The following is a 27,760-nucleotide window of genomic DNA, read 5'->3' as shown; positions in this document are numbered from 1 at the left end:
AGTCATCTCAGCTCCAGGACATCACTGCAGGAGTTCCTCAGGATAGTTCCCTCGGCCCAACCATCTTCAGCTGCTCCATCAATGACCTTCCTTCCATCATAAGGTCAGAAGTGGGGATGTTCGCTGATGATTGCACAATGTTCAGCATCATTCGTGACTCCTCAGCTACTGAAGCAGTCCATATCCAAATGCAGCAAGACCTGGACAATATCCAGGCTTGGGCTTGCAAGTGGCAAGTAACATTTGTGTTACACAAGTGCCAGGCAATGACAATCTCCAACAAGTCAGAATCTAAGCATCGCCTGCAATACCATCGCTGAATCCCCCACTGTCAACAACCTTTGGTTTACCATTGACCAGAAACTGAACTGGGCTTACCATATAAATACTGTGGCTAAAAGAGCAGGTCAGAGACTAGGAATCCTGAAACGAGTAACTCACCTCCTGACTCCCCAAGTCTGCCCACCATCTACAAGGCTCAAGTCAGGAGTGTGATAGAATACTCCCCACTTGCCTGGATGAGTGCAGCTCCCACAACACTCAAGATTGATGCCATCCAGGACAAAACAGCCCACTTGATTGGCACCCCATCTACAAACATTCACCCCCTACAGTAGCAGCAGTATGTACCATCTACAAGATGAACTGCAGGAATTCACCAAGGCTGCTTAGGCAGCAACTTCCAATCCCACACCCACTACCATCTAGAAGGACAAGGGCAGTAGATAGATGGGAACACCACCACCTGGAAGTTCCCCTCCAAGTCACTCACCATCCTGACTTGGAAATATATCGCCGTTCCTTCATTGTCGCTGCATCAAAATCCTGGAACTCACCCTAACAGCACTGTGGGTGTACCTACACCACATGGACTGCAGCAAAAAGGCAATTCACCACCACCTTCTCAAGGGCAACTAGGGATGGGCAATAAATGCTGGCCCAGCCAGCGAAGCCCACATCCCGTGAATGAACAAAAAAAAGGTGCTGCAACATGTGTAAGTCTGTGTTATCCAAATATGATATTTCTTGATTCTTGCGTGTTCCCAGGCTGCAGAATGATATTTAAGATACCTTTCATTGATAACATGGCAGCATTTTATTGTTATGCCATGTGTACAAGACAACAGGCTTGATTTTAACATCCGCAAACAACTGGGGCAGGATTTTCCCATCTCACCCACCACTGGAAAAGTTTGAATTGGCTGGAGGTGGGCCTTCTGTCTCTCATTCTGGTGGAAGTCCCACCTCAATGAGCTGATGGCCACAGCTCTGTAGTCCTAGCAGCACCACCAGAAGCAGTGGTCACTGCTGGAACTACAGACAATCCCCAGATTCTATGTGCCAGAAGCCCCAGGACACCGTGACGTGTCGGGGCCGTGAGGCTGGGATGGCGGGAGGCCGTGGAGAGGGGTGGGGGAGTGTGGTAGGGAGCACCTGGTTGGGGGAGGGAGACCTTGGGATGGGACTACTGAGCAAGGTACCCCTCAGACCTTCCCTGCCCAAGGCTCAAGCAGGCTAACTTGCCAGGTTTCCTCCTGCCCCTGACGTCCTCCCACCACTCCGGGTATTTGGGGTATTTTACAGACTCTCCCAAGAGCAAACCAGCCGGCAGGGGATCATAACAATCTGTCCCTGAGTTTAGATTGTGTTAGAGGTTAAAATTTTAGAAACCTTAAACCTAACTTCAACCAGCCCATTTCAGGGCTTAATGGAGTTTATTAGACAAGTGGTGGATAGCCAACCTGTTCCCACTGTGTGGATTGGCAATTCATGTATTTTAAATGAGGCTGTCAGCCTATGATGCAACCTGTTTTACAGGTGTAATTGTTGCCTCCCAGGCTTTCTAGGCCTATGGAAACCTGGTAGCTTCAGGGTGATAAGGAGACCTTCGGGGGAAGAAAGTGCTTCCATCTGGCCCTCCCAGATTCCCCATATCAAATTCTGCTCCTGTACAAAGATCCCGAATATTAGGCTGCAGAACCACCCACCACTGATTGGACTCACCCCTGAGGCCAGGAATCAGCCACACCTTCCAGGATCAGACATGGCCCCTGGGATCAGGGATCAGACACACTCTCGCACCCCCCATTCCTATGGATCGGACCTACCTGATTCTGCAAAATGCTTCCCACCTGACTCAAAACCAAGTTTGTCAATCAGGCTGCTTCCAGGCAAAGAAGCAGCAAAGAACAAAGGATACATGCAATGGAGTTAAAACTCCATAGCATGTGGGAAAAACTGGGCTTACAGGCTTCCAATTTGAAACTTGCCCCTGTTAATATTTAGACTAATGTGTACATTCTAACACACAGTCATATTCCTGAAGACTATTTTATAAGAAGCGTGAAGTGTTCATTGCACTTTTTTATATAGATTCTTTGGAAATTGTCGAAAGAGAAGGAAATATATGTGCATTTTGTTTCCATTCACAAGAGGACCAATGTTCAGACAACTAAAGCTGTTAAGTAGAGACACCTATTTTGAGGATTTATTATTTGCTGATATTAATTTTTATATTATGTGATTTAATTCTATAAATTATTGAAAACCCCTGAAAAGGTGATGATGGGCCTTCTTCTTGGACTCCTCAGTTTATGTGATGTTCTTTGTAGATGTAACCAAATAATTTCCTAGACCACAACTTAAGGCAGTTTAGAGTCAAGTATGTTGATGTGGGACTCGAGTCAAATAACCATTAAGCTGCAGTGTCCAATTTGCTAAAGGCTTCTATTTCTAATGTATTTATCAAAATGCTTTTGAAAGCAATGGTCAGGAATAATTTCAATGTATGTTCAAATTGCATTTGAAGCATCTATAATTTATATATTTCAATGTGTGACATGCTTATGGAAAATGTTTGATTCATCAGACTATCACCTCTCAGCTTGATAAATACAATATATATATAATATATAACATAATATATATATAAATAGTGGACTTGACGTCTGTTAACTCTTATCCAGCAATCCAACATTTGCACTTATGGACAAAATTGGTCTCTTCAGTTTTACACTGCACATTTGTTTTGATGGTTAAAACATTAAGTAGCTTTTAAGTAAAATTTGTGTATTTATTTACAGTAAAACCATTTTATTTCAATGCAGATTCTTTTGAAGGAATAGTGAGTTTAAATTCCTTTTTAAAACAATTGTGCCCTTATAAAAAAAATGAAGCATGCACACGCACACATGTGTATATTATATATATATATAATGTTATATATTATATATATATTGTATTTATCAAGCTGAGAGGTGATAGTCTGACAAATCAAACATTTTCCACTTTTGATACCTTGGGCCAGATTTTCCTGAAGCAGGAATTGGGAGGTGGGACTGATCCCAGCTCATATTTCATCTCCATTGCCAGCCTGCTAGGTGGCAAGATTCTCATGGGCTTGGGGTCTTAATGACCCTGGACACAGGTCTGTCGCTCAAATAGTGGCTGGGGTGGGGGTTGGTGGGGGGAATGAATGGAGGCAGGATACCAGAGAAGCCTGCCACACTCTGTACCAAATCAGCAGCCATTGCTGTGGCTGCCACCTGTGTGTGATTTTAAAAAATAAGAGTATCTTTATCTTCAAAGAGGCCAGGGCAACTGGAAAGCTCGGACGAGCGGGTAAGGTAGCAAAAGGTTGGTTATTAAAATTTCATTGCTGCTCATTTTTTTTTGTCCAATCTTGCACTTTTTTTCCATCAAATAGAACTGTTTTAGCACTACCACCCCTGCCAGGCTGGAGCTGGTCAGCTTCCTGGAGTTCCTAACAGTTGCCTGCCCCATGAAAATCTCATTAAGTTGGAAGGCAAGCTCTTAACGAGCTCCCTAATAACCTCAACAATCCCAATCAACATTCTGAAGGTTACCATTTATCAGAAACTGAACTGGACAAGCCATATAAAGACTGGCTGCAAGAGCATGTCCGAGGCTGGGAATTCTGCTGTGAGTAACTTACCTCCTGACTCCCCAAAGCCCGTCCATCATTTACAAGGCACAAGACAATTTGCTGAGAAGACAAGCACTGTGCTTGTGCACACTATCTTTTTGCATGAACAATATGCAAGCTCCATTACACTTGATGGTGCTGGAGGCAGTGTTATCCAGTCTATGACAAGTACATAATTTTCTAGCTTCCAATGTGGTTCTTTGGAGATGGGATTTCTGGCATGTTCTGAAGACATCACCAATGCATTGTGGACTGGTAAATGGTATACTATATATGGATGCACAATGAACCTTTGGCGGCAAGCATTTCTCTGCATAAATTCCAGTCCTGAACATTTGACAGCTGGCCTGGTTCATATCTCTACATTCAACCTGCCCATAGAATTCAGCTAGTTCTTCATATAGAGATTGCAAAACAGCAACTTAAATTCTCAAATGTTGTACAGTGCTCTTTGCTGATGATCAGTACTTTCACTGATTTCACCTTCGCAATTCCATTCAGAGCGCTCACTGAATGGCATCCTAGTAAACAGTAAAACCCATGAGAGCAGCAAAATGTGACGAACATCAATTGTACGCGTGTGTTTCCTCTTCCTGTGTGAAAGTAGAACTTATAGCACTAATGCTGCTGTAGAATGCCAAGTACAGTACAAAGACACCAGTTTCAGGGCTGTTTATGATGAAGTGCTCACTGGAACTGGCTGAAAATGTACTGTGAAGCAGTAAGCATGTGTTGGCTTCTTCTTGGTTGAAGACCAGTGTTAGGATTAGTATCACTTCCAGATCTATTTTGCTGACATTCTGATGAAGAGCATGCCACTCACTTCCATGTCCAACAAAGAGTGATATGTCATCAATGATCTCTGTTGCAGACTTAAACTATCTTTCATAGAGTAGCTGGAGTAGATTTTCCTTGTCACTGCAAGCCAGAAATTTTGTCCATTGCTTTGGGATTTTCTGGTCAGGATAGAAAATGTTGGTGATTTGTGTTCCTCCAACTGACTTCTGCCTCCTTTAAGCACTCTTGCTATTGGTCTTGTATATCTCTGGAACAAAGTGGATCACTCTTGACTTATCCATCCTTGCTTGTCTCACAAGAACTCTCTGTACTTGGTCAGCGAACTGTTCAAATGTTGATTGTGGTTTCATGTCTTGAATCAATGCCATAGCATCCCATACCCATATTGTATCACTTGGGATCACAACAATGAAAGACTAATCCCTCAAGAAGTGTAAGAATGTTTCTTTGTTTGTCTTGATGAGGGATCCATGATTAGCTAGAGGCAAGAGTAACATTTCCAATGTATGAACCAGCATCTCATCAATGACCACTTCTTACTGTTTCAACAATGAATAGTCTAGCAAATAAGTTTTGACCTGCTTTCAGAGAAATCTCCTTACCCTTTACTTTGGTTACCGTACATTCTCCTGTGTCCTTGAAAGTCTTCAGTTTCATCTTCTTGACAGAGTCATGAAAGTTGACATCTTGGTATTGTAGTCACTTCTGACAAAAAGACATTAATGTTTTCTCTACCTTTTCCTTGGCCTCCATATGATCCTTGACTACAGGTGTGGTGCAACTTGGCCTGCTGTGATGTGATACAACTGATTTGCCTCCAAAGAAGGATCAAAAGTATTAACCATATATTGAATGGTGTCCATGACATTCCTCGTATCCTTTTCATCACGCTCCCTTCTTGTCTTCTGCAAGTCAATGCAGGATTGTTTTGACATTTTGTGACTAGCTGTCCCTTGACAGTTTTGTTTATAGCAACCCTCTCAAGTTGTGACAAGGCACACCTTTGTACAGCTCCCTTATTGAGAGTGTATGCTGTCAAGCCTTGTTTTATCTTGGAATCACAGTTGCCCATCTGTTCAATAACTTGATTACATATACTCTTGTTATCTCTGGACAACAAATTCTCCTGGTTGTAACTCTGCACTGGCATCAGGATGGCTTTCTTTCAAGTTGCACCTTTCAAGCCAACACACTGAAAGATACCTAGCAGTGTTGATTCAACCATAAACAAAGAACCATGGCAGCATAAAGCTTGCTATCCTGGTTTCTGTAATGAATAGTAGCAATTCTTCTACCGTATTGATGTAATTGCTCAAGAACTGAAAAGTCATGCTGTTTTTGCTATTATTAACAAAGTTGTAGCAACTAATGAGTGTCTAGCATCTCTTGGAGTTGAGGATGTCATCAAAATCATCATTGGGGAACGCAGTCAGAAGTTCAACTGCTAGATTTTGTTGGGTCTTGCCCGTCATCTGGTAGTGTTTTTTTTGTTCATTCACAGGATATGGGCATTGCTGGCTAGGCTAGCATTTAGGCCCATCCATAATTGCCCTTGAGAACATGGTGAGCGGTGTCAATGTAATCATGTCAGCTGAATTTCTGTAGTGCTTCACATGCAACTTTTTTTTTTACTATTTATTCTTTCACGGGAAGTGGATGCCCTTGGCTAGGCCAGCATTTATTTCCCGTCCTTAATTTCTCTTCAGAAAGCGGTGAGCCGCCTTCTTGAACCACTGCATTCCATGTGGAGTATGTATACCCACAGTGCTTTTATAAGGGAGTTCCAGGATTTTGAACCAGTGACAGCGAAGGAATGGCAATACAGTTCCAAGTCAGGATGGTGTATGGCTTGGAGGGGAACTTGAAGGTGGTGGTGTTCCCATGCATCTGCTGCCCTTGGCATTCTTGGTAGTAGAGGTCACGGCCTGGAAGGTGCTGTTGAAGGAACCTCAGCGAGTTGCTAGAGTGCATTTTGTAGATGGTGCACTGTGCTGCCACTGTGTGTTGGTGGTGGAGGGAATGAATCTGTAAGGTGATGGATCGGTTGCCAATCAAGCGGACTGCTTTTTCCTGGATGGTGTTGAGTTTCTTGAGTGTTGTTGGAGCTGCATTCATCCAGATAAGTGGAGAGGAACATAGGAACGGGGGTAAGCCATTCAGCCCATCGAGTCTGCTCTGACATTCAATTGGATAATGGCTGATTATCTACTTCAACACCATTTTCCTGCACTACCTCCATATCCCTTGATATCATTATTCTCCAGAAACCTATCAATTTCTGTCTTAAATGTGTTCAATGATTGAGTTTCCACAGCTCACTGGGGTAGAGAATTCCAAAGGTTCACCAGCCTCTGAGTGAAGAAATTCCGCTTTATGTCAGACATAAGAACATAAGAAATAGGAACAGGAGTAGACCATTCGGCCCCTCGAGCCTGCTCCGTCATTCAATAAGACCATCGCTGATCTTCTTGTGTTTTGAATTCTACATTCACATTTAACCCCGATAACCTTCGATTCCTTTGCCTAACAAGAATCTATCTACCTCTGCCTTAAAAATATTCAATGACCCCACCTCCACCAACTTCTGAGGCAGAGAGTTCCAAAGTCGCACAACCCTCTAAGTGAAAAAAATTCTCCTCATTTCTGTCCTAAAAGGGCAACCCCTAACTTTAAAACAGTGCCCCCTAGTTCTGGAATCACCCTCAGGAGGAAACATCCTTTTGATGTCCACTTTGTCAAGGCTGTTCAGGATCTTGTATACTTCAATCAAATCACCCCACTCTTCTAAACTCCAGTGGAAACAAATCCAGTCTGTCCAGCCTTTCCTCATAAGACAACCCACTCATTCCGGGTATCAATCTAGTGAACCTCCTTTGAACCGCCTCCAATGCATTTACATCCTTCCTTAAATAAGGAGACCAAAACTGCACACAATATTCAATGTGCGGTCTCACCAATGCCTTGTATAACTGAAACATAACATCCTTACTTTTATGTTCAATCCCTCTTGTAATAAAGGATAACATTCCATTAGCCTTCTTAATTACATGTTGTACCTGCGTGCTAACTTTTTGTGACTCATACTACAACACCAAGATCCCTCTGCCCTTCAGAATTATGCAGTCGTTCTTCATTTAAGTAATACTCTGCTTTTTTTTCTTCCTGCCAAAGTCAACAACTTCACACTTTCCCACATTAAACTCCATTTGCCAGATCTTTGCCCACTCACTCAACCTATCTATATCCATCTGCAACCTCCTCATGTCCTCTTCACAAGATACTTTCCTACCTATCTTTGTGTCATCTGCAAATTTAGCTACCATGCCTTCACTCCCCCCATCCAAGTCATTTTTGTAAATCATAAAAAGTTGAGGCCCCAGTACACACCCCTGTGGGACTCCACTCGTCACATCCTGCCAATCCAATAAAGACCCATTTATGCATACTCTCTGCTTTCTGCCAGCCAGCCAATCTTCTATCTATGCTACTGTGTTACCCCCTACATCATGTGCTTTTATTTTCCATAATAATCTTTGATGTTGTACCTTATCAAATGCCTTCTGGAAATCCAAGTACAGTACGTTTACAGCCTCCCCTTTATCCACTGCGTATGTTACTCCTTCAAAAAATTCCAATAAATTGGTTAAGCATGATTTTCCTTTCACAAAACCATGCTGACTCTTCCTGATTGCTTTGAGCCCTTCTAAGTGCGCAGTTATAGCCTCCTTAATGATCGATTCTAATAACTTCCCCACGACAGATGTCAAGGTAACTGGCCTATAGGTTCCTGTTTTCTGCCTTCTCCCTTCTTGAATAGAGGGGTTATATTTGCTACTTTCCAATCTGATGGAATCTTTCCAGAATCTAGCAAATTTTGGAGAATTAACATCGCCTCGTTAGCCACCACTTTTAAGACCTTTTGATGTAATCCATCGGGACCCGAAGACTTGCCAGCCTGCAGTTCCATCAATTTGCTCAGTACCATTTCCTTAGTGATTTCAATTTCACCAAGTTCCTTTGTCTCATTCACCTCCTGATTTGCAGCTATTACTGGAATGTTTTTTGTATTCTTTATAGTGAACACAGAAGCAAAATATTTGTTAATTTCTTCCACCATTTCCTTATTATCTACAATTAACTCCCCACTGACATTCTCTAGAGGACCAACACTCACTTTACTTACTATTTTCCTTTTTAAATACCTGTAGAAACTCTTGCCATCTGTTGTTAGATTTCTAGCTAGCTTCCTCTCATACTCTAATTTATTTCTCCTGATTAACCTTTCAGTCATTTTCTGCCGTTCTTTATATTTTGTCCAAACATCTGTCCTGCCACTCATCTTTGCGGAGATGTATGTTTTTTCCTTAAGTTTGATGTTTTCCTTAACCTCTTTAGTAAACCACGGATGTTGGGTCCTCCCCTTAAAATTTTTCTTTATAGTCGGAATGCACTTATTCTGAATACTCTGAAATATCCCCTTAAATGTCTGTCATTGCTTCTCTATTGATCTATCCTCTAGCCTAGTTTCCTAGTTCACTTCAGTTAGCTCAGCTTTCATCCCGGCATATTTGCTTTTATTTAAATTTAAGATACTAGTCTTAGACCCGCTCTTCTCCCTTTCAAACTGGATGCCATGTTCGTGCCCATTCAATTAGCCTGTCCATGTCTGCTTAAAGGCTCCATGCATCCTCCTCATAACACACATTGCCACCTAGTTTTGTGTCATCACCAAATTTGGAAATATTACATTAGGTCCCCACATCCAAATCATTTATGTAGATTGCGAACAGCTGTGATTGCAGCATGGATCCTTGCGGTACCCCACTAGTAACAGCCTGCCATCCTGAGAATGACCTGTTTCTTCCTATTCTTTGCTTTCTGTTTGTTAACCAATTCTCAATCCATATTAATATATTACCCCCAATCCCATGCGCTCTAATTTTATTTACTAACCTCCTGTGAGGGGCCTTATCAAAAGCCTTCTAAAAATCCAAATACACCACATCCATTGGTTCTCCTTTATCTAAATTAAAAGTAACATCCTCAAAAAACTCCAACAGGTTTGCCAAACATGATTCCTCTTTCATAATTCCATGTTGACTCTGCCCAATTTTCCAATTACTTACTAAGTGTCCAATTATCTCATCCTTCATAATAGATTCTAATATTTTCCCTGCTACTGATGTCAAACTAACAGGTCTGTAGTTCTCACTTTTCTCTCTCCCTCCATTCTTAAATTGTGGGGTTACATGTGTTACTTTCCAGTCTGCAGCAACCTTTCCAGAATCTAGAGAGTTTTGGAAGATAACCACCAATGCATCCACCATCTCCCTCTCCATCTCTTTCAGCACTCGGATGTAGCTCAACTGGTCCAGAAGATTTATCAACCTCTTTACTAATCTTAATTTCTTTCAGTTCCTCAGTTTCACAAGTCCCTTCGTTGCCTAGTATTTCTGGGAGATTTTCTGTATCCTCTTCCATGAAGACAGACACAAAGTAATTGCTTAGTTCCTCCACCATTTCCTTGTTTTTCACTATAAATTCTACTGCCTCCACCTGTAATGGGCTCACATTTGTCCTAGGTAATCTTTTCCTTTTTGCATACCTAAAGAAGCTTTTACAGTCCGCCTTTATTTTTTTCTCTAGCTTGCATTTGTATTCCCTTTCCCCTTTCTTTATCAGTTTCTTGGTCATCCTTTGCTGGGTTTTAAATTGCTCCCAATCTCAGGCTTATAATTTTTTCTGGCATCCTTTTAATGCAACTTCCTTTGATCTAATGCAGTCTTTAATTTCTTTTCTGAGCCATGATTGATTCACCTTTCCCATTGGGTGTTTGTGCCTCAAAGGAATGTATATGCATGGTAGACCATGTGGTATTATTTAAATACTAGCCATAAAATCTTTTAGTGTATTTTCTCAATCCACCATAGCCAGCTTGTCCCTTATAGCTTCATAGTTTCCCTTGTTCATATTTAAAATCCTAGTTTCAGAAGGAATTATGTCACATTCAAACTTAATGTGAAATTCTGTCATATTCTGGTCACTAATACCCAAAGGTTCCTTTACAACAAAGTTTTTAATTAGGCCTTTCTCATTACATAATACTAAATCTAAAATAGCCCGTTCCCTAGTTGGTTCTTCAACGTACTACTCCAGGAATCCATCTCGTTCACGCTTCAGGAAATCATCCTCCACCGCTTTAGTGCTGATTAGTTTTACCCAGTCTATATGTAAATTGAAGTCACCCATTATTACTATATTACCTATACTACATGCGTCTCTAATTTCCTGATTTATACTGTGCCCAACATTACTATTACGTTTTGGTGGCCCATAAACAACTCCCACCAATGTTTGCTGCCCCTTCCTGTTTCTTAGCTCCATCCAAACTGATTCTACATCTTGATCATTCAACCGAAGATCCTGTGTTACTAATGCACTGACCCCGTCCCTTATTAAGAGCGCTACCCCATCTCTTTTCCCTTTTTGCCTATCCTTCCTAAATGACGGATATCCTTGGATATTCAGTTCCCAACCTTAGTCACCCTGTAGCCACATTTCTGTAATTGCAATTAAATCACACCCATTTACCTCAATTTGTGCCTTCAAATCGTTAACCTTGTTGCGAATGCTGTGCAAATTCAGATAGAATGCCTTTAATTCTGCCTTTTGAACATTATTCTGCATTCTGATTCTATTTGATGCTTGCCTTTCCTTCTCCTGTTTTCTATTTTCACTTGCTACTTTTCTACTTCCTGTTACCAGTTTTGTTTCCCTCCAATCTGAGCTCCCCCTCAGGTTCCCATCACACTGCCAATCTAATTGAAACCCTCCTCAACAGCAGCAGCAAAGAGTATTCCACCACACTCCTGATTTGTGCCATGTAGATGGAAGACAGACTTGGGGGAGTCAGGAGATCAGTTACGCGCCTCAGAATTCCCAGCCTCTGACCTGTTCTTTTAGCTACAGTATTTATATGGCTGGTCTAGTTCATTTTTTGGTAAATGGTAAGCCCTAGCCTGTTGATAGTGGAGTATTCAGTAATGATAATGCCTTGAATGTCATTGGGAGATGGTTAGATTCTCTCTTGTTGGAGATGGTCATTTCCTGGCACTTGTGTGGCATGAATATTACTTGCCACTTATCTGCTCAAGCCTGAATGTTGCCCGTGTCTTGCTGCATATGGACACAGTCTGTTTCAGTATCTGAGGAATCACAAATAGTATTGGACATTGTGCAATCATAGCCAACATCCCCACTTCTGACCTTACAATGGAGAAATGGTCATTGATGAATCAGCTGAAGATGGTTGGGCCTAGGACATTGCAGTGATGTCCTGGGACTGGTGATTGACCCTCAACCACAACCATCTCTTTTGTGCTAGGTGTGACTCTTAACCAGTTGAGGGTTTTCCCCTGATCCCCATTGACTTCAGTTTTGCTAGGGCTACTTGATGCCATACTTGGTCAAATGCTGCCTTGATGTCAAGGGAAGTCATTCTCACCTCATCTCTTGACTTCAGCTCTTTTATCCATGTTTGGACCTAGGCTGTATTGAGGTCAGAAGCTGAGTGGCCTTGGTGGAACACAAACTGAGCATCAGTGAGCAGGTTACTGCTGAGTAAGTGCCACTTGATAGTGCTGTTGATGACATCTTCCATTGCTTTGCTGTTTGAGAGAAGACTGATGGGGCAGTAATTGGCCAGGTTAGATGTATCCTGCTTTTTCTGGACAGGACATACCTGGCCAATTTTCCACATTGTTGGGTAGATGCCAGTGTTGTAGCTGTACAGGAACAGCTTCCCCACATTTGATGGTAATGGTAAAGAGGGGGATACACTTGGCCATGAGCTTACAGATTGTGGTTGTATACAATTCTGCTGCTGCTGATGGCCCACAGTGTCTCATGAATGCCCAGTTTTGAGTTGCTAGATCTGTTTGAAATCTATCCCATTTAGCACAATGGTAGTGCCACACAACACAGTGGAGGGTATCCTCAATGTGAAGGTGGGACTTTGTCCTCACAAGAATTGTGCGGTGGTCACTCCTACCAATACTGTCATGGATAGATGTCGTGGCATGTAGTCTGGTGAGGGTGGGGTCAAGTAGGTTTTTCCCATTGTTGATTCCCTCACCACCTGTCGCAGACCCAGTCTAGCAGCAAGTCCTTTAGGACCGGGCCAGCTCGGTCAGTAGTGCTGCTACCGAGCCACTCCTGGTAATGAACATTGAAGTCCCCATCCAGACTACATTCTGTGCCCTAGCCACCCCCAGTGATTCCTCCAAGTGGTGTTCAACATGGAGGAATACTGATTCATCAGCTGAGAGTGGGCGGTAGGTGCAATCAGCAGGAGGTTTCCTTGCCCATGTATGACCTGGTGCCATGAGACTTCATAGGGTCCAGAGTCAATGTTGAGAACTCCCAGGCCAACTGTCTCCTAACTGTATTACACTTTGCCTCCACCTCTGGTGGGTCTGTCCTGTCGGCGGTGATGGTGATGGTGATTGTGGTGTCTAGGATATTGTAAGGTAGGATTCCGTGGGTATGACTATGTCAGGCTGTTGCTTGACCATTCTATGGGACAGCTCTCCCAATTTTGGCACAAACCTCCTTTTTAGGGTCAACAAGGTGAGGTTTGCCATTGTAGTTTCAGGTGCCTGGGTTGATGCTGCATTTCTCTTCAATCCTTTTTGTAGGCTTTGTAGCAGTTTGTTACAACTGAGTGGCTTGCTAGGCTATTTCAAAGTCAACCACATTGCTGTGGGTATGGAGTCACATGTAGGTCTGACCGGGCAAGGATGGCAGATTTGCTTCCCTAAAGGGCTTTAGTAAGCTAGACAGGCTTTCGATGACAACCCACAACATTTTGATTGTCACCATTATCCAGATTTATTAACTGAATTTAAATTCCACCCGCTGACGTGATAGGATTTGAATCCTGCTGCGATAGGATCCCGGGCCTCTGGATTACTCATCCAATGGCATTACCACTATGCCACCACTTCCCCCTCAAATCTTATGAGCTCTGACACTCCAGTTGTTATGATGGACGCTTACAGCACCATTGATAGAACTTGCCATAACCAATTCAGATTCAATGACAATTTCGTGAAGACCAGCATCTGCAAATCTTTTCCCAATGGAAGTTAGCGATGCAATTGCAGTGTGAAACACCCCCTTGCAAAGAATAAGTCTCTGCATTAAGAGGGCATTCCTCCAACCTATCCTCTGAGCAGACACATAAATTCCCTGGTCCATTATTACTAAGACAGACTTATCCAGATTCAGTTTGTCTGCAATTCAACACTTCATTGTAAGATTGTGTTAATCATACTGATCTCAGTAGGGCTGATATCAATGACTGGAAGGTAGCCATTGTTTGACTTCTGTAGAACTGAAGTTCTCTGAATCAGGGGGCAGAATTTTCCGGTCGGCGTGCAGTGGTGGGGCCCACTCGCCAACGTGTAAAATGACACGGGGTGACGTCGAGCAGGCGCCCCAATGTCACCCCGCGTTATTCACATTCTCAGGTCTGCAGGCATGCAGCTGACCTGTCAACAGTCTATTAAGGCCATTAACAATGTAGTTGAAGTCATTAGTGGACCTGCCCGTCCAACCTTAAGGTTGGCGGGCAGGCCGGGAGCCCTGGCGGGCTTATGAAAAGCATGAAATCTCATCCATGGGTGGGATGAGGTTTCATGAGGATTTAAAAATCTCACAATATTTTAAAATAAAAGTTATGGACATGTCCCAACTCATGTGACAGTGTCACATGAGGGGACATGGCAGGGGCATTTTTTTCTCAGCTTTATTTAAAGTTTAAAATGTGAGCCAATCTCCCTGAGGCAGCGCTTTGCCTCAGGGAGATCTGTGCACTCTTCCTCACGCATGCACGAAAGACCGCACTCCCGGCTGAAGGAATCCCCCCCGCCCGCACAGGGAGTGCATAGCGCTTCCTGCGGACATCGATTGGAAGCCCGGCCACCCGCTCCCGCTCCCGCACTTCCCCCCCAATGGGGGGAAAATGTTGCCTCCAGACAACACATCATCATACATTTCTGGTAACTTGTTGAGGAAGTATCCATTACCCAATCTTCTTGGATCTGCATATGATTTTCAAGCTCTAATTGTACTCCCTTATCAAATGTCCTCTGTCCTCCACTATACAAATCACAATTGTGGGGAGTGGCTGTAGGGATGGTTTTTTAGTTTTCTTCAGGGCAGGTGCTTCCGCAGCTTTGTTTAAACTGACGCATAGCTTTGAATTATTATGACTTTTGTATTGTGAGTTTTGCTCTTTCCTGACAATGTCTCCCTCTGTAAAGTCGTTGTTATCTAAGACCAGTGCTATGTGTATATTGGGCTTCATATTGGGTGGGATGTACTGCTCACCTCATTGAATCTAAAGCTTAGCCAGTGCTATGACATACTCTAACACCTAAGAGTTTGGAGAGCAGTGCCCTAAACCATTTTGAAGCCCGATTAATTATGTTGAGCCAGTCGCATGCTTGACAAACATTGCCAGAGCCAAGTATTTTGGTATGAGCCTCCAACCCTTCTAATCCAGGTTGATGATGGCAGGATTTTCGGACTGTCGGGCGGCCTGGGTGCGGCCAGGAGCTGCCTCAGGGAGCTGAAGAGTTTTAAAAACAAAACTAAAGAATTTAAAAGTTGGGAAAAAAATGTCCCCACATAGGACTCACTCACATGAACTGAAACATAAAAATTATGTCAAAACATTTTCATTCAAAAAAAAATAATGTTGGAAACCTCATCCCGCCAGAGGACGAGGTTTCCTAAAAAATCCGTAGGCCACCTGGCCGATTCACCCACCTGCCAACCATAAGTTTGGATGGACAGTGAAAAATAGCTTTCACTTAATTGATTAATGGCCCTAATAGGCCTCTTAATTGTTGGCGGGTGCGCAGCCGGCTCATGTGCACGCCCACCGACTGAAATATCGTATGAGTGTGCCATGACGTTGGGACGCTCGCCCGATCAGGTTGGGGGCTGCCTGCCCATGGGATGTAAAATCCCAATGTCTTAGCACAAGGAAATAACCTTGTCGCTGTTGATACCATCCTGAGAGTTGACATCTGAAAGCTCACTTGTTATTCCTGTTGTTCATGCAAGGAAATTCAACAGTTCGTTAGGTACCAAATATCCAATTGCAAGTGGGATTAATGTGTGCATTTCTGGTGCAATAATCAGCTCCAATCTAAATTTTCAATTGTATTTTCGGCAAGCTAAGCTTCTCTTGTTCCAATAAATTTCCACTGATGAACACCAGTGCAGTCTAGCTACAGCCTGAAGAGCGAATAATATTCCCTTTGGCTCCTAAACAACAATGTACATACAGCAAGCCATTGTTTTGGCTCAAGAAATAGAAAACGCTAGGCCTGAAATATTGGGCAGAAATTTCGAGTTGGCGGGCAGCCGCGACCAGCGAATCCTGGGAGTGGCAAGGGAACGGACCACTGACTGCGGTCGGCCCCGGACCGTGATTTCACACTGGCTGGCCAATTAATGGCCAGCAAGGTGAAAGGCGTGCTGAAAGGCTCAGTGTTACCGGGTTAGGGCAGGAGGAGAGCGAGCGCTGATGTCAGCACGGGCGCAGGGGAGCACGGTCGGAAAGCTCCCTGAAAACAGAGAGCTGCCTCAGAGAGCTGATGAATTTAAAATCAATAAAAACAGAATGTAAAATCAGGAAAAAATGTCCACGTGTCAGAATGAGACATCTCAACGTATAGAAGATGAAAATTTTTTCAAAACATTTTAATCTTTCTTTTAATTAATCACGGAAACCTCATCCTGCCCTTGGATGAGGTTTCCTCAAAAATGCAAAGGCTGCCTGGCCGATTCGCCTGCCTGCCAACCGTAACGTTGAACGGGCAGCAAAAAATCGCCGTCAATTGCTACTTTAATGGCCTTAATAGGCCTCTTAATTGTTGGCGGGCACACTGTCAACTCTCGTACGCCTGCACCAACCGAAATATCGCGCAAGTGCACGATCACATCAGGATGCTCGCCCAACGTCATCGCGTGCTACTTCACGTTCGAGTGTGCTGGGCATGCGCCCACATGCTGAGTGGAAAATTCTACCCATTAACTTTGTTTCTCTCTCCACAGATGCTGCCACACCTACTGAGTATTTCCAGCAGATTATGTTTTTATTTCAGATTTCCAGCATTTTTTTGCTTTTTGATTACTTTGTAGCACAGAAATCCTGTTTGACTGATTTTGTATAACTCACAGATACATCAGTTGTGATTGGTCTTATAAGGAACTCATAATTATATTATCAGTCTTGGTTTTCATGTGATTTCTGAATTTTATAACAATATTTTCTACAAAATGATCATTTTTGGAAGATGGGAAGGTAGATTTTTGTGACAAGTGGTCTCTAAAGTAATAATGGTGTGAATTTGAAATACTTCCAAGGAGGTGGGCTGTAGAAATGCTTTGTTTTGAGACTTGGCCCATGGCCTAGGACTAATCATGTGGATTAATCCCTCTCAAAAACAAGATTTGAAACTGCAAACATACAATATTTAAGTAGTTTGGCTGAAACTGTTGTTCAGTGCCAGGATATTCAAGTTTGACTGCAGTATCCAGCAAACCTCAGATGAGAATAGACCATTTTAAAGTTACAGCGAGGTTTAATAAACTGAATCCAGAATTTTGTTGACTCCCAGTTCCAACATTGTTTTTCACTAAAATTTGATAGGCTGAAGGTACACAGTTAACTATACTTATAATAGTGTTAGCAAATAAAATATAGGCTAAAACATAATGTTAGCAGTAATAATGGGCAAATTGCTTAACAACCTCACATGACATGTCTCAATTGGTTATTTTAATACAGGTGTTAACCCACTAAAAATATCATCTGAACCTGTCAATGAGATTATTTTATTGTAATAATTCTCACCATTCTAATTATATACCTGCTGAACCCATCAATTAGATTTCAGTCTGTTACTTACTCAACTGACTCATAGCTTGTACTTTGTTAATATTTTTAGCTTGAACATTGGCAAAATTATTGTTCCATTTGGAAGCAATATTTTTTTTATAAAATAAAATTCCTCAGCACATCTGATTATCTTGATGATTATTATCTATTTTGTGATCTGTAATGGGGCATTCAATAATTCAAATACAAATGCCACTCAGCATTTGGTCATGCATCAATAGACGTATTGATTTTGATTATTTTTCTGATGAATTAATACTTGTGCATTAATCTTTTTGAATTTCTTGTTTTTGCTTCTTTTTCATGTATTGATTTCTGTAGTGAGCATGCCCACTAGTGAAACCGAGTCTGTGAACCATGAGAATGTGGCTGGTGCAGAATTAGAAGATTTGAACTGCTGTGCTAGACTTGGGTAAGTCTTCTTTAAATTCTTTCACAGGTAGTGGGTATCGCTGGCTAGGCCAGTATTTATTAACCACTCTTAATTGCCCTTGAGAAGGTGATGGTGAGCTGCCTTCTTGAACTGTTGCAGTCCATGTGGTGTATGTGAACCCATAGTGCTGTAAGGAAGGGGTTTCCAGGATTTGGAGCCAACAACAGTGAAGGAATGACAATATAGTTCCAAGTCAGGATGATTTGTGGCTTGGAGGAGAACTTGCAATTGCAGATGGTGGTATCCCCATGCATGTGTAGCCCTTCTAGGTGGTAGGGGCCGCAAGTATGGAAGGTGAAGTGCATCTTATAAATGGTACACACTGCTGCCACTGTGCGTCAGTGGTGGAGGGAGTGAATGTTTAAGGTGGTGGATGTTACTGCAGTGAACATCCATCTGGCAAAAGAAGAAGCTGGAGCCAGCCTATCTTCTTCATTGGTTTAGTCACAAAACTCAGTATAACGTAAGTGCAGACTACTTTTCCCTTCCACATAGTTCCCCCATGTAGGTGGAAAATAGTTCTTTATGTGCCCTAACATTTCCCCAATTAGAATCAGCTGCTCCTAATCACAACAAGAGCATGCACTCAATTGTCACTGCATTTGCAACATTAACGGATTCCCTTCTTAAAAAATATTAGCAAGTACATATTTACAGGCAAAATTTTTTAAAAACTGAACAAATAAAAATAAACCTTACACTCCCAAGACTTACATCATGAGGTGTCCTTCTTCTAAGACTACACATTTAAGGTTGGAGATTTCTTTTTTCTCCAATGTTGATTGCAAACTCATAATATCAACTTTTGGACAGGATTTTGTGCTCGGCATGTGAGCACGGGCTCGACATGCCTGAGTGTAAAATAGCACTGGCTGGCCGTGTCGTCAGGTGAGCATCTTGATGTCATCGCGCACTTGCACAATATTCCAGTCGGTGGGCATGTGCTCGAGTTGGCAGAACTCCCGCCAACAATTAAGAGACTTATTAAGGCCATTAATATATTAATTAAGAGTGATTTTTCACTGCCCGACCAACTTTACGGTTGGCAGGCGGGCAAATCCAACAAGTGGCCTTTGGATTTTTGAGGAAACCTCATACACAGGCAGGATGAGGTTTCCAAGATTAATTTTTAAAAATAAAAATGTTTTGACAGAATTTTTATTTTCTATATGTTCAGGTGAGTGAGTCCTATGTGGGGACATTTTTTTCAGAATTTCATAATCTTTATTTTTGCTTTTAAAATTGCTCAACTCCCTGAGGCATCTCTCTGCCTACAAGGAGCTTTCTTTGCGTGCTCCCCCCCACACCCGCAGTGACCGCTCGCCCTCTTCCTGCCCCTACCCTGGCTGCATTGAGCTTTTCAGCACGCCTTTTACACTGGCTAGCTGTCAATTAATGGCCAGCCAGTGTGAAATTGCGGTCGGGGGCTGATCGCAGGCAGCGGCCCATTTCCCAGCCGCTCCCAAGCCCTCCTGCTGTGCCCACCCGATGGCCTAAAAATCCAGCCCTTAATCTCTTCTTGTTCATACATTTTGTGGGGTGCACATTATCCCAGAGGGAACCATTGTCTGTATAACATTCAATACGTTTCGTTTCTTCAGCATCTCCTTGATAAAGATTTTCTCCTAATAGCTTTGATAAAAGGAATGCCGTGTCAACTGCCTCAACAAGTTTAAGAGTTTCAGCAGCCAGAGTACTATCTCCTTATTTTCTTGGCTTTCCAAGCCAAGGTGCAACATTTCCCACTTTCTCCCATAGGAAATATTGTAAAACTGGCTGCATTCAAAAACCTATCACTAAGATTTTCATGAGAGGCATCACTAAAAATAATCAATTTTATATTCTTGGGGACACCCAAAGATGGAAATTTCAATACACATTTCTCCATCTTTAATTTTTAAAAAATGTTTGTTTTTCCATTAAATTTCCTTGACCTTTGGTTATCTCATTACAGTACTTAGTTCTAAGATATCAAACCTTGCATCCGGCCTTATGTGTGTGCCCAGCCAATTCATATGTCCAACTAGATTTTGTAGCTGCTCTGACTAAGCTTTGGAAGCATCAGCATCTTTTTGTCAGGATCTAGCATGATTGAATGTCATAGTGTGAACGCTTTCTGAGTAAGATTGTTGGTGTAAAGTAACATCAGACCCATACTGCCTTATCTCCTAACAAATATATTTAAAGGCCATAGAGTCTGATTCACAATCTTAAATTCTGTTCAATTCCTGTCAATAACATATTTTTGAACTCACCAGTACCACCCCATAAGAAGTCATCAACATGCATCATAAAGATGCCCGAGGGTTTTCTGCCATAGTACCAATAAAACATGGTGGGGCATGCCTTCAGTTGGAGACAAACCAACTTTAACAAACCTAACCTAACTGAAAAGTACCATACTCTGGAAGCATCGTTCAAACTATAGACACACTTATTTAACTTCCAAAAATTTCCTTCTACATCTGGGGCCTCCTTATATTGGAGAAACACTTCCCTCTGGAGGAGATTCCCCTGCAAAAATGCAGGTTTTATCTGTATTGACTTACATTCTCAAGAAAACATTACTAAAAGGGCCAAATTATTTTTAAAATTACCTTTCCTGCTGTGGGCAAGTCCACTCTGACCTCTTAATCTCCTAAGCATTCTTCAAAACGTGGGCTGCTAACCTAACTTTGGCCTTGTAAGCTGCATCTGGTTGGACCTTTTCTCTGTCGATCCATCTAAGCGATAATGCTGGCTGACCCTACCCGGAAACTTTGAATACATGCAAAACTCTCTCTAACTTTCAAACTGTTTCTGTTTAGGCTCCCATATGGCTTTATCACCTAATTTGTTGGCAGCTACAAAAACGTCTCAGTCATGAGGACTTCTGCTTTAATTATTTTCTTGGGATGGCACTACATTCTCCCTTCGACTGTATCGTCCAGTCAGACTGCAATCACTACTTGCCTCTTGAAGTCTTTCCAGGCTACTGCTGTTAAATCTCCTGTATACCCGATCTGAGCCCCCTTCCACCGTATGTGAACATTTCCTCAACCGGGATTCATCACCTGATCTATTACTGGAACTTGAGCTATGCTTTCTTACTTTCGATTCTCACACACCGTTCTCCCAGTATGACTCCAACCAGAGGAGAGCTTTCCCCCTAATTCCTATTGACTACATGTTAAGCAAGGGCCAGGAATCCAACTCTAGCTCAAGTTAACACAGTGATAATAGTAACACAATTGTATCCCAGTCATACAAGATGTTTTTCATCTTGTAACAAATCAAGGTAATTTTATGCCAGGGAGTTGTGCCCATTAGAATCTGGGGATGGAATCTCCTGCTCTCTCTGATGGTGAGCTTGGAAGTGAGAAGGGCATTTAATTAGGTGGGATAGTGGTGTACCTGAATGCTGCCACATTCCCACCTCTGCCAGAATTAAGTTGAGGGCTTGAAGGCAATGGTCAGGCTTCCCTCCCTGACCCTAATTAAGGCCCTTAAGTGGCCAATTAATGACCACTTAAGGGCCTCATTCCATTAACCCAGCTGCTATGCAGCATGCTTGGCAGCTAAAATCGTGCAGCCAGCTTCTCAACTCAGGGAGGCGGATGGGGGGGATGGCCCTTCGATCAAAGACGGTGGAAAGGTGGGGCCCGCTGAGAACCACCCCCCTGCCCTGGCTGCCGAAGCCCCCTGCACCCCTCTCCCCATGACCCCCACCCCATGAACCCTGCCCCTTCCCCCATTTCCCACATTACTTATCTGCAGCCTGGGTCACTTCGTGATCCTGGAAATCCTGTGTAGCAATGGCCTCCCCAGTGGCGCTGCTGAGCGTAAGAGCTGCCAGCCTCTGATTGGCCAGCAGCACTTGCTAGGTGAGACCTCTACCCCAGGCGTCTTGATTCCAGGGGAAGGTCCACCGCTGGCCTCACCACTGCCTGATTGGCTTGCAGTTTGGCAAAAAAGAGATAGTATGGGTCTCATGCAGCTTTCTAGCCAGTAGGCAAGACCCCTGCTGCCTCAACAAGATTTCGCCCTGAGTTTCAGTAACACAGGTTCAATTTATATCTCTGATGGGAGATTTTACCATGTGAATTTTTTCTGCAGTAGATGTTTTAAGACTGATTTTTAATCATACACTTTATAGCTTCAACTACTCAAATTCCCTGTACTAACCTTTTAGAATTATCTGTAATTAATATATCATGCAACCTTGCAGTTTAGCTTAAATTAAATGTTCCTTACTTAACCATCACTTTTCCTCCCCCACAATATTAGAATAATTAAACAGGGACTACTGATGGACTGGGTTTTTACATTGAACTTTTATCGCTTGTTGCCCTTGTTTTAATTGCAGGCCAGCCTAAGGAAATGAAAGTTTTCATTCTATGACAAGGTGATCCAATAGCTTTAGTTGTAGGATTGGGAAACACAATCCTTCAATACCATTTTACTAATTAATCAGGCTTTAAAATGATTTGACAGATTGATGTGATGGCTTGGTATCTTTTTAATGAACAGAATCAATTTTTACTCCCAGGTGGGTACACACCAAAGTGTACGAGTGGCTGGCAGTAGCAGTAAGCAGGCTCGGTCAAATTTAATGGCTGTGTTTCATCAGCATACTACATGACCAAAGCAGCCGAGAGATCAGCAGGAAGCAACTGCCTAGCTGTTAAAATCAGGAGGCCAAGAGGCCGCCACTGTTCCTGGCAAATATTGCCAGTGGGGAATTCATCTCTGCTCTCCCTCTCAGGCTTCAGCCTAAAGTGGCTGATTGGGCCCCATTACATCATCAGAACCCAATCTTCATATTTAAAGAGGACCACAATGGCTGTTGGTTAAATTGAGGTAATAAAAGAGTGGGTAAACCCCCTGCTCCATTTTAACTAACCTCCCCACACTGGTTTCCACCAGTGATGTAGGCGAGAGAACTTAAAATTGAATCCAAACTTTGTTGTAAGATGTGTAGTTCGGTAGGTCCCACGAAGAGGTTCTGAGTCTTGTACTGTTTAACAGTAAGTGTTTATTAACTACTCATAACTATGTACACTTGTACAGTGTAAGGTCTAAGCTAGGTGCTGCCTTCATGCTTGTCTCTACAAAAGTCTGTTTCCCATACAAGACTTCCCCCTAGACTCGGGTCACATATTCCTTTACATCACAGTGTGGGCAGTACTGTACCCAGTCCCATGTTAACCCTTTCTATGCCAGACCGTTTTACTACACCTCCCCCAAATCTTTATCCAATGTGTTTACAATGCATTCCTGTTTACCCAACATATTTACATTACTTTTACTAAGCCTTCTCCACCACCGGCTCCCCCCACCCTACCCCAAAATCCTCAAGAGTGTGTGCTTACAGGTTCAGGCAGTCTGGAAGCTTTATAATTCTTCCAGATCTTGTATTTACAACAGTTAGAGGAGCGGTAGACTGCTATACTGGGTAAACCTTAATAAATAGGAGGTTGTTTCGGATGTGGTCATTCTGGTGTTTGGCTGTCATCTTCAATTTCTCTCCAATGTATAGTGAGAGGATCACCTCAAGGGATGAGGAGAAGGTTCCTCCTGTTCCTCCTGACTGTACCCTCCAGAGTACTGACAAGGTATAATCATGGCTGGTCATCATCTCTCCAGACAATAGTGCCCTCTCTATCAAGGTTCTTAATCCAGACTCTGGTATCCTTGTGTTAATGTGGCAGGTGTCTTGTGTGGTTCCTTTTGTTGAAGGCAACAAGCTGCTTATAGGACTGCTCTCTGTCCCAGATGTTTTGGTAATCTTTGGCTGCCAACCCTGGTATTAGTTAAAAGCAAATCACTATGGATGCTGGAAATCCGAAACAAAAGCAGAAAATGCTGAAAAAACCCAGCAGGTCTAACAGCATCTGTGGAGAGAAAAACAGGGTTAACATTTCGAGTCCATATGACTCTTTTTCAGAGCTACAGAGAAGTAAAAATGTGATGAAATTTATACTGTTTAAGGGGATGAAGCAGGTGAAGTTGGAGAGAAGGCCAGCAATAGGTGGGGGCAAAGGAGAGATTGACAAATATGTCATGAACAAAAGAACAAAGAGGGTGTTAATGGTAGTGTTAAGGGCTAAAGGAGGTGCTGATAGTGGCACTAAGGTAAGAAAGCAGAATGTGATAATAGCAGGACAAAGGTAAGCACTCTGAAAAGAACAACATGAACAAGTGACAGATGGCCTTTGTGGGGGTGGGGTGGGGGAAGGGGACAGTGGTGGGGAAAAAAGATCGAAAATAGGATAAAAGGTGGGGATAAAACAATGAATAAAAATGAAAATAAATTTTAAAAAATAAAAATAAGGGATAAAAAATAAAAAAATATAATTTAAAAATAAAAATGAATATTGAAAAAAAGGGGTAAAAATAGGGTGAGGATAGAGGAGAGAGTTCATGGCCTGAAGTTGTTAAACTCAATGTTAAGTCCAGAAGGCTGTAAAGTACCTAATTGGAGGATGAGGTGCTGTTCCTCCAGTTTGCGTTGGGCTTCACTGGAACATTGCAGCAGGTTAAGGACAGACATGTGAACATGAGAGCAGGATGGTGTGTTGAAATGGCAAGTGACAGGGAGGTCTGGGTCATGCTTGCGGACAGACCGAAGGTGTTCCGCAAAGCGGTCACCCAGTCTGCGTTTGGCCTCTCCAATGTAGAGGAGACCGCATTGGGAACAGCAAATGCAGTAGACCAAATTGAAGAAGGTGCAAGTGAAGCGATGCTTCACCTGAAAGGGGTGTTTGGGCCCTTGGACGGTGAGGAGGGTGGATGTAAAGGGACAGGCGTTGCACCTTCTGCGATTGCGATTGGGGAGGTGCCGTGGGAGGAGGATGAGGTGTTGGGGGCAATGGAGGAGTGGATCAGGGTGTCCCGGAGGGAACGGTCCCTACGGAATGCCGACAGGGGTGGTGAGGAGAAGGTGTGTTTGGTGGTGGCGTCATGCTGGAGTTGGCGGAAATGGTGGAGGATGATCCTTTGAATGCGGAGGCTGACGGGGTGAAAAGTGAGGACAAGGGGGACCCTATCATGGTTCTGGGAGGGAGAGGAAGGTGTGAGGGCAGAGGCATGGGAGATGGGTTGGACATGGTTGAGGTCCCTGTCAACCACAGTGGGTTAAGGAAGAAGGAAGACATGTCAGAAGTGCTGTTTTGGAAAGCGGCACCATTGGAACAGATGCAATGGAGGCCATCTGTCACTTGTTTGCATTGTTCTTTTCAGAGTGCTTACCCTTGTTTTGCTATTATCACATTCTGCTTTCTTACCTTAATGCACCTCCTTTAGCCCTTAACACTACCATTAACACCCACTTTGTCCTTTTGTTCATGACACCTTTATCAATCTCTCATTTGCCCCCACCTATCCCTGGCCTTCTATCTAACTTCACCTGCTCCACCCTCATTAAACAGTATAAATTTCATCACATTTTTGCTTCTCTTTAGCTCTGAAGAAAAGTCATACGGACTCTTAACTCTGTTTTTCTCTCCACAGATGCTGTTAGACCTGCTGAGATTTTCCTGGTATCAGTTTCTTTGGCAGGATGGGGAGTTGTGCACAGAGTTTTCTGCCCATCAAGAGTTCAGATGGAGCTAAGCCATGTTGTAGTGGGGTGGACCTGTAGGTTAACAATGCTTTTGGGAAGTCGTCCTTCCTCAGGAAAGCTTTTATGATGTGGACCCCTCTTTCTGCCTCCCCATTCGACTGTGGGTATCTTGGGAACCTGGTACTGTCTTGGCCGTTACGTGGCCTGGCATTGACTCAGCTGTTCATGGTGCTTTTTAAAACAGCAATTCCGACAGCTGCTGATTTAAAAGCTTTTAAAACTCATTCTGGCTAAGAACTTAAGTTTTTTAGCTCACCCCTGCAAGGCCTTCTGACTCTGCCCTCTGCATATTGAAGCTGGACTTCCACAGGATTTCAATGGAGTTTTCTGCTGCAGTGTGCAGTTTTATTTTTGCCTTCTGTTTTCAGTCCTGCTTGGGAGCTTTGCTCTGGTGATCTCCTTCTGCGCCTCACTTCTGGTGCTTTTCATCAGGTCAGGATGTTTCTGTTTCTTCAATCTACCAGGTTTTAAATTTCTTCTCCAGTTTCTGAGTTTCTTTGATAGCTGCCACCTCTACTATCATGTTGTAAGATGTTGTGTGTAGTCATAAAGAGGTTCTGAGTATTGTATAGTTTAATAATAAATGGTAATTAACTACTCACAACTATATACATATGTACCGTATAAGGTCTAAGCTAGGAGCTGTCTCCATGCTTGCTTCTACACACGTTTATGTACCGTATAAGACTGCCCTCGAGACTCAGGTCATGTGTTTCTTCACATCACAGTGTAGGAGGTATTGTACCCAATCGCACTTTAACCCTTTGTATGCTAGACCCTTAGACTACAACATTACCCAAGTTAAACAATGCCAGAACAATTTTTGACTGCTAGAAGGAGAGGTGATCTAGGGTCTACAGCTTATATTGAGAAATGTTCCAAGGAACATAAAGTGAGCAGCTGGTAGTAATCTATATAAAAATCAAAGCACCAAAAGCCTGGAAATTACTGTTATTATTATACAAATGCTTAATGCTATTGCATTAAATTCCTTCATCTGTCATTTCAATTGATCAATTTAAAAACAAATAAATAATGCCTTAACTAAAATTGATTAAAAAGGATATTTGATGGTTGTTTGTATGATAATTGCACACATTCTAATTTCCAGACTTCAATATAATAGGGTGTCAACCTACAACAGTACTATTGAACAGAATGGGAAGTGTTCACAATTTCCTCTTGCTATCATTTACTATGGTTTGTTGTAATTTTTTAACAAAATTCTGTCTTATTCTATTAAAATGCTCTTCTGGTTGGCATCCCAGTTTCACCCCTCTGTAAACTTGAGCTCGTCCAAACCTCGCTGCTGGTATGTTGACTCGTACCAAGTCCTGTTCACCCATTACCCATCTGCTAGCTGACCTATATTAGCCTCTAGTCCAATAACAACTTTATTTTAAAATTCTTGTGTTTAAATCCCTCCATGACCTCCTTCCTCCCTATCTCTGTATCCTTCTGCAGCTTTACAACATTTCAAGAACTCTGAATTCTTCCAAATCTAACCTATTAAACATCACTTTCCTTTACCCTCCATTGATGGCCATGTCCATGTCCTACTCTCTGGAATTTCCTCCCTCTCTCTTTTAAGATGCTTCTTAAAACCTATCTACCAAAAAATGGTTACAGCACAGAAAGAGGCCATGCGGCCAGTTGTGTTGGTGCTGGCTCTCTGTGAGAACAACTCGGCTAGTCCCACTCACCTGACTTTTCCAAGTGGCCCTGCAAATCTTTTCTCTTCAGTTAAATGTCCAATTCCCTTTTGAAAGCCAGTATTGAATCTGGTTTCACCACACTCAGACAGTGCATACCAGATCCTCACCACTCGCTGTGTTAAAAAAAGTGTTTTGCCATGTCGTCTCTGGTTCTTTTGACAGTTACTTTAAATTGGTATCTTCTGGTTCTACCCTTCTGCCAATGTAAACAGTTTCTCCCTAACTACCTGGTCCAGACCTCTTCATGATTTTGAACATCGCTATTAAATCTCTGCTCAGCCTTCTCTAA

At 42.7% G+C, this 27,760-nt stretch overlaps 1 protein-coding gene across 1 annotated transcript in view; it reads left to right on the top strand.

Annotated features, from left to right (window-relative positions):
• The window catches only part of cacna1c (calcium channel, voltage-dependent, L type, alpha 1C subunit), a 1,337,968-nt gene that overhangs the window by 723,223 nt on the left and 586,985 nt on the right, over window positions 1-27,760 (top strand). The window contains exon 10 of the mRNA XM_078568241.1: window positions 18,042-18,132. Coding sequence (XP_078424367.1) covers window positions 18,042-18,132 — 91 coding nt within the window. The remainder of the gene's footprint in view (window positions 1-18,041; window positions 18,133-27,760) is intronic.

This window comes from Cetorhinus maximus, chromosome 22 (assembly GCF_964194155.1).
Source record: "Cetorhinus maximus chromosome 22, sCetMax3.hap1.1, whole genome shotgun sequence".
Taxonomy (NCBI): domain Eukaryota; kingdom Metazoa; phylum Chordata; class Chondrichthyes; order Lamniformes; family Cetorhinidae; genus Cetorhinus; species Cetorhinus maximus.
Note: the sequence above shows the minus strand (reverse complement) of the source record. Positions and strands in the feature narration are given on the sequence as shown.